The following is a 14,260-nucleotide window of genomic DNA, read 5'->3' on the forward strand; positions in this document are numbered from 1 at the left end:
TTCTGTAGTCTCCCTTCTGATAAAGATTTCAGGAGTAGCTGGGGACAGGATAACATCTTACTATAAAGTGGAGAGCCATTAAGCATACATTTGCATTCCAGTTCCAGAAGAGTATCGGTTTATTCACTTAGCTGTGCCATCTATTTTCTCTGTGGCTGTTTATCTTCCCACAAAATGACAATCCTCATCTAGATTTGTAGTATTTTCTACGTAAGAAATTCTACTGTCTACATTATGAGTACAGAATAGTGCCACTGTATTTCGATTACAATACTATACATGTGACAACAGCTGCATTTAATTTATACATAGAGAGAGATGCAGGTTGTCTTTGTGCAACTCCTTGCTTTTATTTTAAATGCAGCTATTTATAAAAGAAAGAAAAAACCCTTACAGCCCATGAACAAAAAGCAAAACAAACAAACAAACAAAAGCAACAGCATCCAGGAATAGAGGGCCTGAACCAAAAGTTATTGAAGTAGACTGGATCTTTCAAACGTATTTAATATGCTTTGGATCAGGCCCCAAGTGCAGAATGAATGCGTGTTCAATGCGTAGTTTAAAATACTAAAATATGGGTTACATGAAGCACATCGTTACTAGTGAGCTACAGTAGCATAATAAAGTCAACAAACGGTATGTCTACATTATTGCAAGGGACTATTTGGTGGTCATGCAACAATACAGAGGTGGCTATTTCAGGTTACTACTGTTTCCTCTGAGCACAGGAGCTCCCTGCCCCCCGATGTCCATCGCTGATCGCAGACTGGCCAGATGCTGGGCGATGGCCCATTGGGGTTTGATTACAGTAGGCCAAGGTGACGTGGGCTGTTCAGTCACAGTCACTTTCTCACTAGAAGGGAAGACTGTGCATATCACCAACGCTACACGGTACAGCTACACTTGCTGCAAACTGCAAAATTACATTTAAAAGTTAGAGAAGCCAAAATTTCTATTCCCTTAGTCAGAAATGTGACAATTGAAGCTACAGTTTAATACAGCTCAAGTAATTCACCTTCAGATGAGATCATCACCCTGTTTATTTCTGTATCAATACCACTTTCCTCCTTCACAGCAATCCAGTCTGGCCTTTACCAAGTTTCACAGGCATTTACCGATAGCAGACTGTTCATCAGCAAGTGACTTGTGCAAACCCCACCCATACAGACCAAAATCACCCTGCACCCAGCTTTTGTCACAGAGTGGGTATAGAACTAAGCCCTAACTGTAAAGACCAGATCCTGTTTTCTACTGAGAAGACCATTATATAACATTATAATGTTTTCAGTACTATAGGTCTTTTGGCAACACTGACATTTTGATGTGAGATTGTATCATGGATGCTGTCTTCCACCATCCTATTAATTGCTTAACATTATAGAAATGTGAGATAGTAAGATACACCCTGTCCAGCCCAGAAAACACAACTTGAGGTACCATTCAATGTCAGAACATAAAAGATTATCTACCAAAACATGACATTTCATTACAGATGTAATTGCTTCAATGATGAATATTTCCCAACACAACTGACCTGCAAGGAGAAGCTCACACCAGTGAAATAAGGCTTTCTACTTTAATCTTTAAAAACTCTTAGTCTCTTTCATTGTCATTTTTTACTCTGAGAGGTCAGCTCTCAGGAGAAAAAGTGAAATACACTGAATTGTTAACCACCAACTCATCTTTCTTGATAAAGTATTACTCAGAAGGCTGGAATAAGTAAAAATGTATTGCCTCTTGGAGGTTCAAATACTCTTAAGTTCTTCTAAAGTTGTTTAAATTGCTGAGCATTTGCCCACTACAACAGATCTATGTGGAGTTTATGCTATTAGCAATAAGCAAGAGACTATATATACACCTATATTTGATTCTCTTTCATCATGGCTAGGAAGAAACTGCTTTTTTCATGGTTAGAATACAGGCAGGGAAGAATCTGACGTTAGTTGTGGCGGCAAAAACATAGGTGTCACTACAGTGAAAATAAACAAAAAAATCTCTGCTGCCAATCTCACAACACACCCACTTCATCACACTGATGACAGAGCAATTCTCTTTGTGTCTTTACGCTTTTGGCTACTGCAGACATTCTGATCTCCTGGGAGCAATTCAGATGCCTAAACACGGGTGCCTATATACCCCCTGGTATCTGTGACATCCATGATGGTTTGGCACATATGTGAGAGGGTCTACAGTGACTCATGCCTTTGTTTTCACAGCATCTGGAGGCAAGAGATCTAAAACGGCACTAGATACCCAGCCACAGGTCACTCCCTTCTGTATTTAAAAAGTCCGTACTTTGCAACTAGACAGAAATCAGTGGAGCTTGCTTTCTTCTAGGGTATTTAAACCTCTAATACAGCCTATTACAAAGTGCCTTATAAACCTGAGGTAGAATAATAAAGCATTTCAGACAAGACAGTCTTCAGGAAACTGCAGGAGAACTGTCATAAGATCAGAACTGACAAAAGGAGAAAGTAACAGAAAAATAATGGCCCAATCCTGCTGGCCAGAAAAACAACCAAAGCAAGGAGTCTTACATCTTCTAAGGTGCTCAAGAAATCTCTGGAAAATCAGGATGAGGAACAAAGGTAGATTAGAAATAATAAATTTCAGGAGTGCTGACAAACCGGTATCTTCTGAGGCCTGTACTCTCTCCCTTTCACAGGACAATCAAGACTTCAGCTAAGTCTCCAGCACCAATCTGACTGTATCGGTATAGGCCGCATAGGTCACTGATGGCACCCCTTCCCTTCTTTGTCTTCCCAACCTCCCCACATTTTTCCTAGCTCTTTTTGCCTTTGTTTCATAAGTGTCAATTTCATAAATTTCATTAGAGGCAGCCATCCCTAACCACTGTGTGCAACATTTCCTACAACTTGTCCTGTTTTCAAAGAACAGAGCTAGGATTTGACAACAGCAGCTGCAGGACATCTCGGACAACTAGCAGTGCTCGTTGTTCCCACAAAGGAATAGTTATTACTATTCTTAATAGCACCAAAAAGACTGTCTATATGATCCCTCTTTATTTGGACAGTGGGAAAGGGAATATGGGTTAGTAAATCAGAAACCTGTTCTTTTATATGTAAAGTTGGGGAATATTTTCCCCCTCCTTTGTAGATCAGCAATAAAAGATAAACATCATTATTGCTCAACAACTAGTCAGGTAACTTCTGTACTAAACCCACTTTAATCCTGACTGTTAATTTCCATTTACTTCAAAACAAGAAACTTATTCCCTAGGCCTATTTATTAAATTGAAATTAACCTGGGTCTGGTAGGGGAATCCCTCTAATTTTCACTTCTTACCCCTGACTCTTCAGGTTCGTTCTTCACCATTTTCTTCTCTTCAACCTCTCATGCATGCTCTCCTCCCCACACAGACTTTAAAGAGGCAGCATGGTGCTAGCCTCTTCTGCTGCCAGTACAGCCAGCATAAGAACTTTGAACAAAAGCCTAACACAGCATTTTCGTGAGTAAATAAAACACACTTCAACGGTGCAGCTCCTTTGAAAGCCTCATGGCCATACATCCCTAGGCAGTTGCCATTTTTCAGTATGCTGTTTCCAAGACTAGGAGGAACTTACTATTGATGATTTTATCCAATTCATAAGGCATTGTTTTGGAGCTCCTATTTTTCCATCATGTACATAATGCAAGGTACACCTATTTATACTAGCCAAGGATCTGATCTATAAAAGATGTAACTGCAGCTACTTCATGATTAGCCAATGTACCATTTCCCATTCCTAGAAAGGTAAAATCTCTTTCTGTCTCACTTCAGATAGAGAATGAGATTTGCTCAATATGAATACTTACACTATTAAAAAAACCAACAGGCAAGTATGACAAATAAGTCACAAAATGTGCTTGTTCAAACAATATGTCTCGCTGAGTATCAGAGCACATATTTGGCAATATGAGTAGGAAGTTTTTCTTCTATGAGACAGAGCATGCTCTACGAGTGTGCTGTGCCCGCATCACATAACAGAGAAGATGGTATGAAATGGAAGCTAACATCACTCATTTTGTTTTAAAAAGTAAGGTATTAGAATCTATGCATAAGTATTCTTTATGTTGCATTTACAAGGTGGAAGGAAAGCACATCAACAGCAGAACGCTATGCATGTTTAAGTTGTCTCCAAATAAACCATTTTCATATGAATTATGGGCACTCGCAGGGTCCTTCTGTCTGTCTAACAACTGCTATGGGAAGGGGACAACATCATAGATGATGACTTCTCTGCTGCCCCATACCTACAACACCTGTTGTATCTGGCATTATATTTACCATATTCCTTCTCATGCCAACATTCACAGTGACAAAATCAAAGTCTCAATGGAGAAGAGACTGGAAACAAAATAATTAATACTGATGGGAAAAGGACTTGTCAGCTAAGTTCTATTCTGAGTACCACAAAACCCTTTCAAAGCACAGCTGTCACAGCAAGACAAGATTTTTTCGTCATTTATTCATGAGATCTGCCATCCTAAATTAGACCATTGAGTCATTAAGTTAAGTAGCCCTTCTTTGACAATCACGAACATCAGTAGGCATCCATGTGCATTCTGTAAAGTTGGAAGTCTATATAGTTTAGTTGGTGAACTTGAGGAGGAAAACAGAAAGCCTATAAAAGTACCTAGACAAAGCACTCAGCAGCACAACAATTTCACAGAGAGAGAGAGAGAGAGAGAGAGAGAGAGAGAGAGAGAAAAAAATCGGGACCGGGGCGGGGAGAGGAACTGACCTTAGACTGAAGAAATCTCAAAGAATCAGGTTTCTTTGGACAGCACATCAATAGGAGAACATTGTTATGACAAGGGGAAAGTCTAGAAAACAGATTTATAATCACATTGTAGTTTTGTTAACCTTGACTGTCCCTCATAAAGGTTGGTCTTTATTAGCTGCCTGGTGCAGTATGCCATCGTCCATGCATTGTTAGCAGCACTATGGTATGTAACTGCCATACAGAGATGCTAATGTGCAGGAAAGTGGCGTAATTACATGGGATATTGACAATTCATCTGAAAGCTTTCACTGAGATGTTCTAGGATGTCACTTCACCCTGCTTCCAAAGTAAAAAAAAAAAAACATACACCTGAGGAGAACAGATTCAGTATAATGCTCATTCAGAAATAATACATTGTAATATACTATAATGCTTAAGTTTCAATTGTTCAGGTGTAGTGTATCAATACATAGAAATGTACTGCAATAAAACCACCCAAGGATTTTATATAAGCCTTGCCAGATTTTGAAGGCATTGCACCAACTACAAACTGAATGCTGTGGAGAATTGTCAAGGGGCTGAGTAGGAGGAAAGAATGAAGCAAGGTGGGCACTCCCTGGGCTTAAAAGAGGGAGAAAGAGGAAAATGAGTCAGTTAGGTTGGGCAGACATAGGGAAGTCCTAGAATAAATGGAATAAAGAAAAATCATTTCTGGATTCCAGGGTTTGTCAAGAAGAGAAAGGGAACCAGCAGTTTAAACTCAGTGATGGCAGTTGCATGGTTCTGGGAAGAAGAGAGACATTCTTGGGTAAAGACACACAGGATATGGCACAGTTACTTAACTGTGGAAAAAAACCTACAAAGAAGTGGAAAAGAAAATCTATATTCATTTCTAAGTTCAAAGAAATCATTACAGGAATTGGAATTCAATTACATGCATAGGATCCTAATGAGAAATTCTGGGCTTATCATCACTGACTCTTCTCATTCCACCGACAGCTTAAGGAATACAGGGTATAAACCAACGTAATTTGCATCCAATAATAATGTATTCAGATAAAGTCATATAGATCATGAAAGATTTAAAACAGTGGCATGCACAAAACTAATCTTCACAACGCCTTCTAGAAGCAATGGTTTCTATAGCCTGCAAGAGATACTGAGATTGACACGATCTTGGCTCCTTAATCACATCAGAGTGGGATTTTCTACTCCTAATGCTTAAGTGCATGTCAATACCAAGACAGATTGCAATATGCATATTACTATGCCAAGAAATCACTTTAAAATTATTCAATGTAATCTGTTAATAATTGAGTAACTTCTGGTAAAGAATTATTAAAAACAACATGAATTCATCACTCTGAAAAAAGAATTAATAAAAACCAAAAGGTATACAAAGTCCTAAGATCTAAGCAACCTCACACTGAGAAATAATTGATCTTCTGTATTCTAAGATAACTATCTTAAAATGCTTGTATTTTAAAGAATACTGGATTGCTTTCTAAATCACGTTCCTTTCATCCACAATGCTTATTTTGTTTTCCTTTTCAGAACCTCTGTTTTTAATACACCCAGTTGTAGGGTTCTCCTTTCCAAGCAAAAAATGATATCCTAATATTTAATATACACATTAAAACTGCTGTGCATCAGTGTTCCAGACAGGATTCACTAACTGGAGATATATATTTGCTACAGGGGTAGGAAAAAGCAGGAGGAGGAGAGTGCAGAAATAAGAGAGTTGCTATGCCAACCTACAAATGCTAATGGCATGACAAATACAAAAAGGTCACAGGAAAAAAAAAGAAAAAAAAAAAACAGAAAAAAAAAGAGAAAGAGGAAAGAAAGAAGAACTCATATCAAAACATATGTGTATTTCATTCAACAAACAATGCAGATACTGTATTTAAATTCCTTCAAAACAATGTCATTTCAAAAGAAAAAAATGCAGCACAGTAGCACACTGAAAATCAGGTTGTCTTGGTCCTTCTTATGATTTAGTTCTTAAATGCCTTATTCTTTATCGTCCATATCATAAAGATGGTGTTTTAAGAAAAAGTTACATATGAATGCAGAATGGATTTGCCTGCAAGTAGATAACTTGACAATTAGGGCCAATATTTCAGAGTAACAAACAAGTATAATAAAGAAAACGAGTAAAAAGTGCATTAGGATTAGTTCTATGTTAACTAGATCATGCAACAAAAGATATTTTTGTCTTTTTGAGATAGAATTCTGTAACAAACTCAAACTCATATCTTCTACCTAAAATGGTAAAAAAGAATTTTTAAGAAATCTTTCAGGGCGACGTTCAACTGATTTTCAAATATTTGGGTCTGCTTCATTTAAAAAAAAAAAAAAAAAAAAACAACAAAAAAACCCCAACTGTTCTGCGTGTTCTTTCTATAGTTCCTAAGGTTTGTTATGGCAGATACTAGTAATGACTCTTCTGCATCTCCTCTTATTTTTAAGAGCATGCAGTACAGTCTTCTACATCAAACTCCTGCAACAGAGACTGTTTATGACAGAATTCAAACCCACCCAAAACACAGAATAGGTTTTCTTTCTCACTTGAAATATGTTTCCAATCTGGCTGAAATACCAACCATTTTAAATTACTATTTTCTTTGTCTTTCTAGTACTGCAAAGGACAGTACTAACAGCATGCCAACGACTTTTCCTGGGTCAAACTCATGTCTTCACCAGGGCAAATGCAACAGTACTGGGATGCAGACAGACTACCTGTGGACAACAGAGCATCAGAAAGCCCATGGGAGAAGAGAGGAGGGCTGGGCCAAAGCATACACTGAAAGCTTCAAATATATACAGTGTCCTGACCTATTTATCATCAACTTTTTGAGTGGACAACAGGCAGAATATAGAAAACACAAAAATTTTATGGTATAACCTGAGTTTTCTAGCATAGAATTGCAGATCCAAGATAAAGTTTTACATAAGCTTTGGCTGAGCATTCAAAGACAAATGAGTTGCTCAACCTTTTGAAGTTCACCCATTGCTAATTAAAGAACTGCCAAGGCTTTACTAACAATTAGAAACTTGTCTTTAAAATCCCCAAAGAGGAAAATGCAAACAGCTGTTTTAATTAGCAAAACAGCAGATACTAATTAGCTTCTGTAACAGAGTATGCTGGTCCTTTAAGGACAGGACCAGTTTCAGCCAAAGTTTATTACCCTTTTAAACTACAAGTAGAAGAACTGCAGTCAGATGCTATGGAAAAAGCTTCCGATTCCTTGTGAAAGCAATACTGCCCAACTTCAAGTACACAAAAATGAGACATTTATTTCAAGTAAGCTTTTACGCTTATTCATCTCCTAGTTTCTGATCTTTCTGGAACCAGTAAGTGTACAGACATTTGAGCAGGGGCTGAGGATTATTTGAAATGTCTTGTCTTCTGATGATCCTGTGGGGATCATAATTGTAATATCTCCAAGTTCTGGGCAAATGGCCACTGTGTCTGGACAGAGTAATATGTGCATATCTACACAGGAAACCACGGAGTTCAGGTTACACCAAACCTTCTGTGAAAGCACTGGTCATTTGGACAGCTGATGTAGAGTTGCTCCAACAGAGCACATCTTTCCTTTCTCACAACCTGTCAAGGCCGGTTCTGAAGAACTAAAAAAAATTCGGATGAAGGAGAAGGGAGAGGAGAGAACAAAAGAGGCTGGAATTACCACTTCACTGTGTTCAGAGCACAGATCCTTGGAATCGGCAGATGTGCTCTTAGAAGATGCATACAGGTGCTTCCAACAATCAGTTTTAAGGTTTAAAGATATAAGTCACATCCCATAAGAACTAGGCTGCATATAACTGTGTTTACAGCTAGTTATTTTGGCATTAGTAGAGTCAGTTACCATGGACATGATATCAATAATAAACAGGATACTGCTGCAATTAGAAGATACGACATAAATGCTGAAAGTGAAATGCAATGCACAAGTTTAAAAGTCAATTTATTGGTACTATATACAGAGTGAAAGAATAAATGAGAATACGAAATGATGGCCCCATAACTACAAAACTATTATAGCAAATAATTTTGATAGGTATATATGTGTTTGAAACCACCAGTCAGCAGTCAAATCTTTCTTCCAAACATCTAGAATACACTTTTCCTTCAGAAATTGTGTTTGGAAAATCTAAAACTGTTGGGCTCGTATTCCAACATCGTAGGACAGGACAGGTCAACAGCTGTAATGGAAGGATGACAATTGCTGCTCTTTTACCATTCTGTGTGCTCTGCACATTCTATGTTCGATAAAGACAGTTACCAAGGGCAGGCAGTGAGTAAACAACATCCTTCAAAAATCAATTTGGCATTCTGATTAACGACCGCAATTTTAAATAAAACCAAAAAAATTTATTTGTAAACATAAGCACTATGATGACAAAACACATAAAATATAGATATCTATCACTGTGCACCTATACAGGCAAGACTGTTAATCCTATTTCTCTGAAATCTCAAGAAGTATCACAGGATTCAGCTAACCGCAAATAAAGCTAGCTACCCAGGAATCCATATTTCTATTTGTGTTTATGCTTTTCATTACATATTGTAACATCTCAGCTCCGCCTGCTAAATGGTTTCTGCATATTTTTTTGTCTTTGTATAGTATTTCAACATCTGTTTTTTGAAACAGTATGAGAACATCACTTAGTGATTAAATCTGACAAAAACCCCACAAACACTGTGCTATATGAGGCCCTTTAGGGTGAAATACCAACTTCATAGAAATTAAGTACAGTTAACTAAGACCAGAATATAACCTCAACAGCATGCACGATCTAGTCTTGATGATTATTGCTTTCTCTTCAAATTAATATTGCTTTGTCTACTGATTAAAATTTTAGACAGAAATAATATTTTTTTCAGCATGAGGAGACAGTATGTCACAGCAGAACTAGAGTTTCTATAATTTAACTTGTTCTGTGTATTAAGATCTATAATGTTCATTCAGTTTCAGGATTTGCTAACTATTTTTCTAGTGATAACATACACAAGGCTCAAATGTTTTCTCTGTTGCTGTGTTCTGCTTTTCCCAGCTTAAAATGCAAATGAGACATTTGGTTGAGACACTCCTGTTTTTCCAGTGAACAGAAGATGTGGCACACTTCAAGCATTGTTCCTTTTGAGCCCCACCCTGCTTATGCAGAGGGTTCAAATGGGTTCAGTGAAATAATAAAGACATTTCTGGAGGGGGATCTTCTCTAAAATGCTTTTCAATGACATTTTAGTTGCTGAGGTGACCAGGCATTACTGGCCTCTGGACAGACTAGGATCTTGTCCTTTACGAGAAGAACACTGTCGTTCTCATATCACAGAAACAAGTATTTTTTGAGTTTTTACTTCTAACAAAACTGTATTGATTAAAGCCATTCACTCTTTATTCCCCAAGCACAATACTACCTGTCAAAACTCCACAATAAAGTAAAGCTGCTTAAATGGAGTCATATTTAAAAAAATCTTCTTATTAAGAACAAATTGTTTATGACAAAATCAATCATCGCTGAGAAGCACCTAACAATTCCAAATCCAATTCATTTCTTGGAGCTTGAACCTTAGCTGCCAGACAGGTTAAACTAAAGGGGGGGGGGGGGTTATATCCTTTTTAGGTAGGTGAATATTTCAATTTGGAAGAAAACCCCAAGCAGATAAATATGATATAAAAATGTTGCCTGAACACCCAATAAAACATTATAAATCATCAATACACAGTTAGAGTAAGAGATCATTGAGTTACACACATCATTAGATAAAAATGTGTATAAAGACCTAAAGCCGAGGTGTCTCCAAGTCCTACTTCTTATTCTCGGACTTCCAAGTTGCGTGTGTGTAAGCTTTTCTAAACTCCATCTGTGTAGGCTTTTCCAAACTCCAAGTCAAGACATTTTTTACTTAAGTAAATGTGCACTGCTTGTACACATACCTCCAGTAACTAGTACTTCCATATGTCAGCATCATGCCTAACTCAAATAACTTCCACGTGTTAAGTTTGCAACTACGGCAAACTTCTCCTGCTGTGCACTGGTTTGCATTCCTGACAGAGAAAACAACCTATGAACAAAACCCCCAGTGTTAACAGAAAAAAATCTTACTTACGAGTACTTTGTCAGCAGATCCAAATCATTATGCATGTTGATTGGATATGTCTCACTGAGATGAAACAGCTTCTCTAAGGCCTCATAAATGAAAATGATGCAGATAAGAGAAGCAAAAGCTTCTTCAGTAAACCGGGTAATGTAGCAGACTAGGGAGCTTGCATCAGTTGCAACAAGGATGATGCACAGGATTGCAGTCCACAGTCCAATGCTAGCTCTCAGAGAAAGGTACGACAATCCATACTCTCTAAAAAAACCAAAAAAAATTAGACACAATTTCTCTTTTGTCCAGCCATCACAAACAGAGAAGAGGCAGCTCCAAATTTTCCTTTGCCTAGGGATGTCCGACTCGGGGGACAGTCTGAACGAGATACTATTTACCTATTGTGAACTGAAGATACTGTCAAGTCACTTCTTGACCTGAGCTCTCCCCCCAGTTAAGAGGGCACAAAGAGCTCTATCTCTACTAAACTGAGTAAGCAGCTTTGAGAGTAGTTCACACACATGAACTGTATGAGGTCCACCCACGTTTTACCCCATATCCTGCCTTGTGAACAGCCAACACTTGCCAATTTCTTCTTAAGCTGCAAGAGTAGCTATAACAACAACTTTCATCAAAATCCTGTATGCTTATTGCATATGATAATAGAGTTCCAAACACACTGGGTGACATTAACACAGAGAACTGAAAGGTCTACCTGCAGGTGATAAAAAAGCTTTTCGGGTGCTAAGCAGGGTCTCCTACTCTATGCTGTTCAGAGGTTCAGGATATCTTGGTGCAGAAGTCCCCATCACAGCAATGAGCCAGAAAAGCAAAGAAGATGGCAGAGAAACATGATGGTTGCCAAGATGCACATACAATTTTTACCCACACTGTGGCAGAGGTATGTCATGTATAGCACATTAACATAAACGTAGGGATATGCTGTTCAGGCATGACACTCAGGGGGAGGACGGGCAGGGCCTATATTAGTGATTATTGAAAGGTGGCACCACTGCCACTGCACTTTCTTCCTTGGTGAGAGGTAAAACCTTTTGCATGAGTTAGTAATGAGACAATCCACAGATTTAAATGTTTTATTTCAGAGTAGAAAATGATAAAACTAAAAAAACCCCAACATCCTGAAGCTTGCGTTCCCTTCAAAGCCGATTTTTCTTTTTGCGGGGGGGGGGGAACCCCCAACAATTAAAAAACCCCACCAACCTTCCTGCATTACCACCAGTTCACATGTCTCAGTCACTGTATAACTTTCAAAGTCTGAAAACTCAAGCAGTGAACTCCAAAACAAACTGTTGATCTTATTCTGCAGATCTTGCAACTTTGGGATCAGTGCCTCTACTTTTACCTAACAGTACCCAAAGGATGATGCATGTCACAGTCTTCACTTACTTGCAAAATTTGAATAAGATCTTCTCAAATACTAAAACTGGTCCAGTGCTGCCAAGTATAGTGAGAGGCTGTCCACCGAAGAGAGAGTAGGCAATTCCAGTCATGGATGCTCCAAACAGCGATTCTATTGCACTCTGAATATGGTAGAGAGAGAAGTGTCCATAAATTTTCAAACAGGTTCTTTTTACAATGCCTTAGTCTGTAGCCTTCTAGACATTGAAACACCAATATTTAAAAGTGATTCATGCAACGGTAAGCAAATACTAACCACAAACCTAGTAATGTAAGTTTGTTTTAAAAGTTCAGATTTAACACATACTATACGACCTTCAGTTGCTTCTCCCAGCAGACCACCAAATGTGATGACAGGAGACATGCAAGCACAGTAGAGAAACAAAAATGATGCCAGACACTGCAGACTGAGAGCATCCCTGAAGTCACTCCAGAAGAAGGGAGCTTTTCTTTTTATATCTAAAATCAATCCTCCAAAAAATCTAAAAAAACAAAAAACAAAAAAACAAAAACCCAAGAGATCAAATTAATATGGCATACCAAACTTTCTTCCACAGTATTGCTTTAAATATACTGCAGAGAAGCTATTGTTCCTTGATCAAATGTACATACTTTTACAATTCATTCTTCCCAGAAACTTGTTTCTGGGATCCGTGTCTTGATAACTTTAATCAGGAAATTGTGTTTTTAAAACAAACGAATTCACATGTTTCTTTTATAAAATCTTCATCTAATCATCGAGACCCAAAACTTCTGAGCAGTTGTTAGCTCCCACGCATTAAACCCTATTATTTATTATGTGAAAAAATTCTTTGCATTTGTTTATTCAGAGAGGTACCACAGTGCCCACTTGCTTGCACATCTGCATATAGAGTTTTGTATTCTTTATTTGAGAACCTCTACCTAAATACACTTGATAATAGAATTTAATGTAGGTCATAATTTTCCAAGGACAAGAACTGCCATCTTTTGTCATTTACACTACGCTAAATATAATCAACTATTTAGGAACAGATGCTCCCTTACAGTATATGATACAGTTAAAATAAATATCCCCACAATGCTCTTTTTCTCGCACACACCCAATGTATCAGGTGTTGCCGGGGTAAAGAGGAAGACAAAGTGCCACCATCTCCTAAATACCAGGACAACCCTTTGAGCTGTCAGTTACCACATTAATGAGTGAAAGAACAGCTTACAGCCAGACTGGCCATCGTCTCCTCTGCCTCACTGTGTACACCAAACACTGCAGCTGAATCTTTAGCCTTATGCATGTAGGAATGATATCTAAATATCAAAAGGCAGCAAGGTAAAAGAAAAGTCTATCGCACAACTACACTGCACTAAGGCAACCACTGACAGCTGATGCACTTACGCCACACCATATCAGACAAGAGAGCATAAGTATTCCTTGGGGCAAATTCTTCCTTCCAATGTGTGCATATTGCAGCCACCGTGGTAATCACAGCCTCATGTACCAGGACATATCATGGCTAACTGAGGTAAAAAAAAAAAAATGCTAGAGCTGCACAACCCAGAAACTTCAATTGCAAAATAGTTGTAAGCATTCGTAATATATGGCACAACACTATTCCCAATTTTTTCTTCATGCTGTGCAAAAATAAGAAATGTTAGTCAAGTTTAACAAAGGTCTGACCTTCATAAATAATAGAGAAAGGAGCTTGCAATAAATACAATGTGAAAACTCAAATCCTCTGTCCCTCTCCCCCTCTCTACAAATTAGCATGTATTGTCCTTTTCAGCTATGTGGCATGCAAATCAGGAAAAAGGCCTGAAAAAAGATCATATGCCAAGCCAGTCATTTGAGAGAAAACTGGACCATTATGATTCCCTTGAGAGGGCATCACTCAGAACACAAGATTTTGCATATGTTTTCACTAACTTTCCAGTGCGTTGCAGTTCTGGTCCAGAATGTCCTCCAGGTTGTTCTGCGTCCCCATGGGCTGCAGTCCCATTTGGCACTCCTGGGATCTTACGCTTCTCCTAC

General features: G+C 38.2%; 1 protein-coding gene across 2 annotated transcripts in view; it reads right to left on the minus strand.

Annotated features, from left to right (window-relative positions):
- SLC4A10 (solute carrier family 4, sodium bicarbonate transporter, member 10) overlaps positions 1–14,260 on the minus strand; it is a 127,767-nt gene that overhangs the window by 22,588 nt on the left and 90,919 nt on the right. For both annotated transcript variants that reach the window (XM_009894617.1, XM_009894618.1), the window contains 4 exons: positions 14,156–14,256; positions 12,560–12,734; positions 12,241–12,374; positions 10,852–11,097 (listed from right to left, as the gene is read on the minus strand). In XM_009894617.1, coding sequence (XP_009892919.1) covers positions 10,852–11,097; positions 12,241–12,374; positions 12,560–12,734; positions 14,156–14,256 — 656 coding nt within the window. The remainder of the gene's footprint in view (positions 1–10,851; positions 11,098–12,240; positions 12,375–12,559; positions 12,735–14,155; positions 14,257–14,260) is intronic.

Source organism: Charadrius vociferus, unplaced genomic scaffold (assembly GCF_000708025.1).
Source record: "Charadrius vociferus isolate BGI_N301 unplaced genomic scaffold, ASM70802v2 scaffold161, whole genome shotgun sequence".
Classification (NCBI taxonomy): Eukaryota; Metazoa; Chordata; class Aves; order Charadriiformes; family Charadriidae; genus Charadrius; species Charadrius vociferus.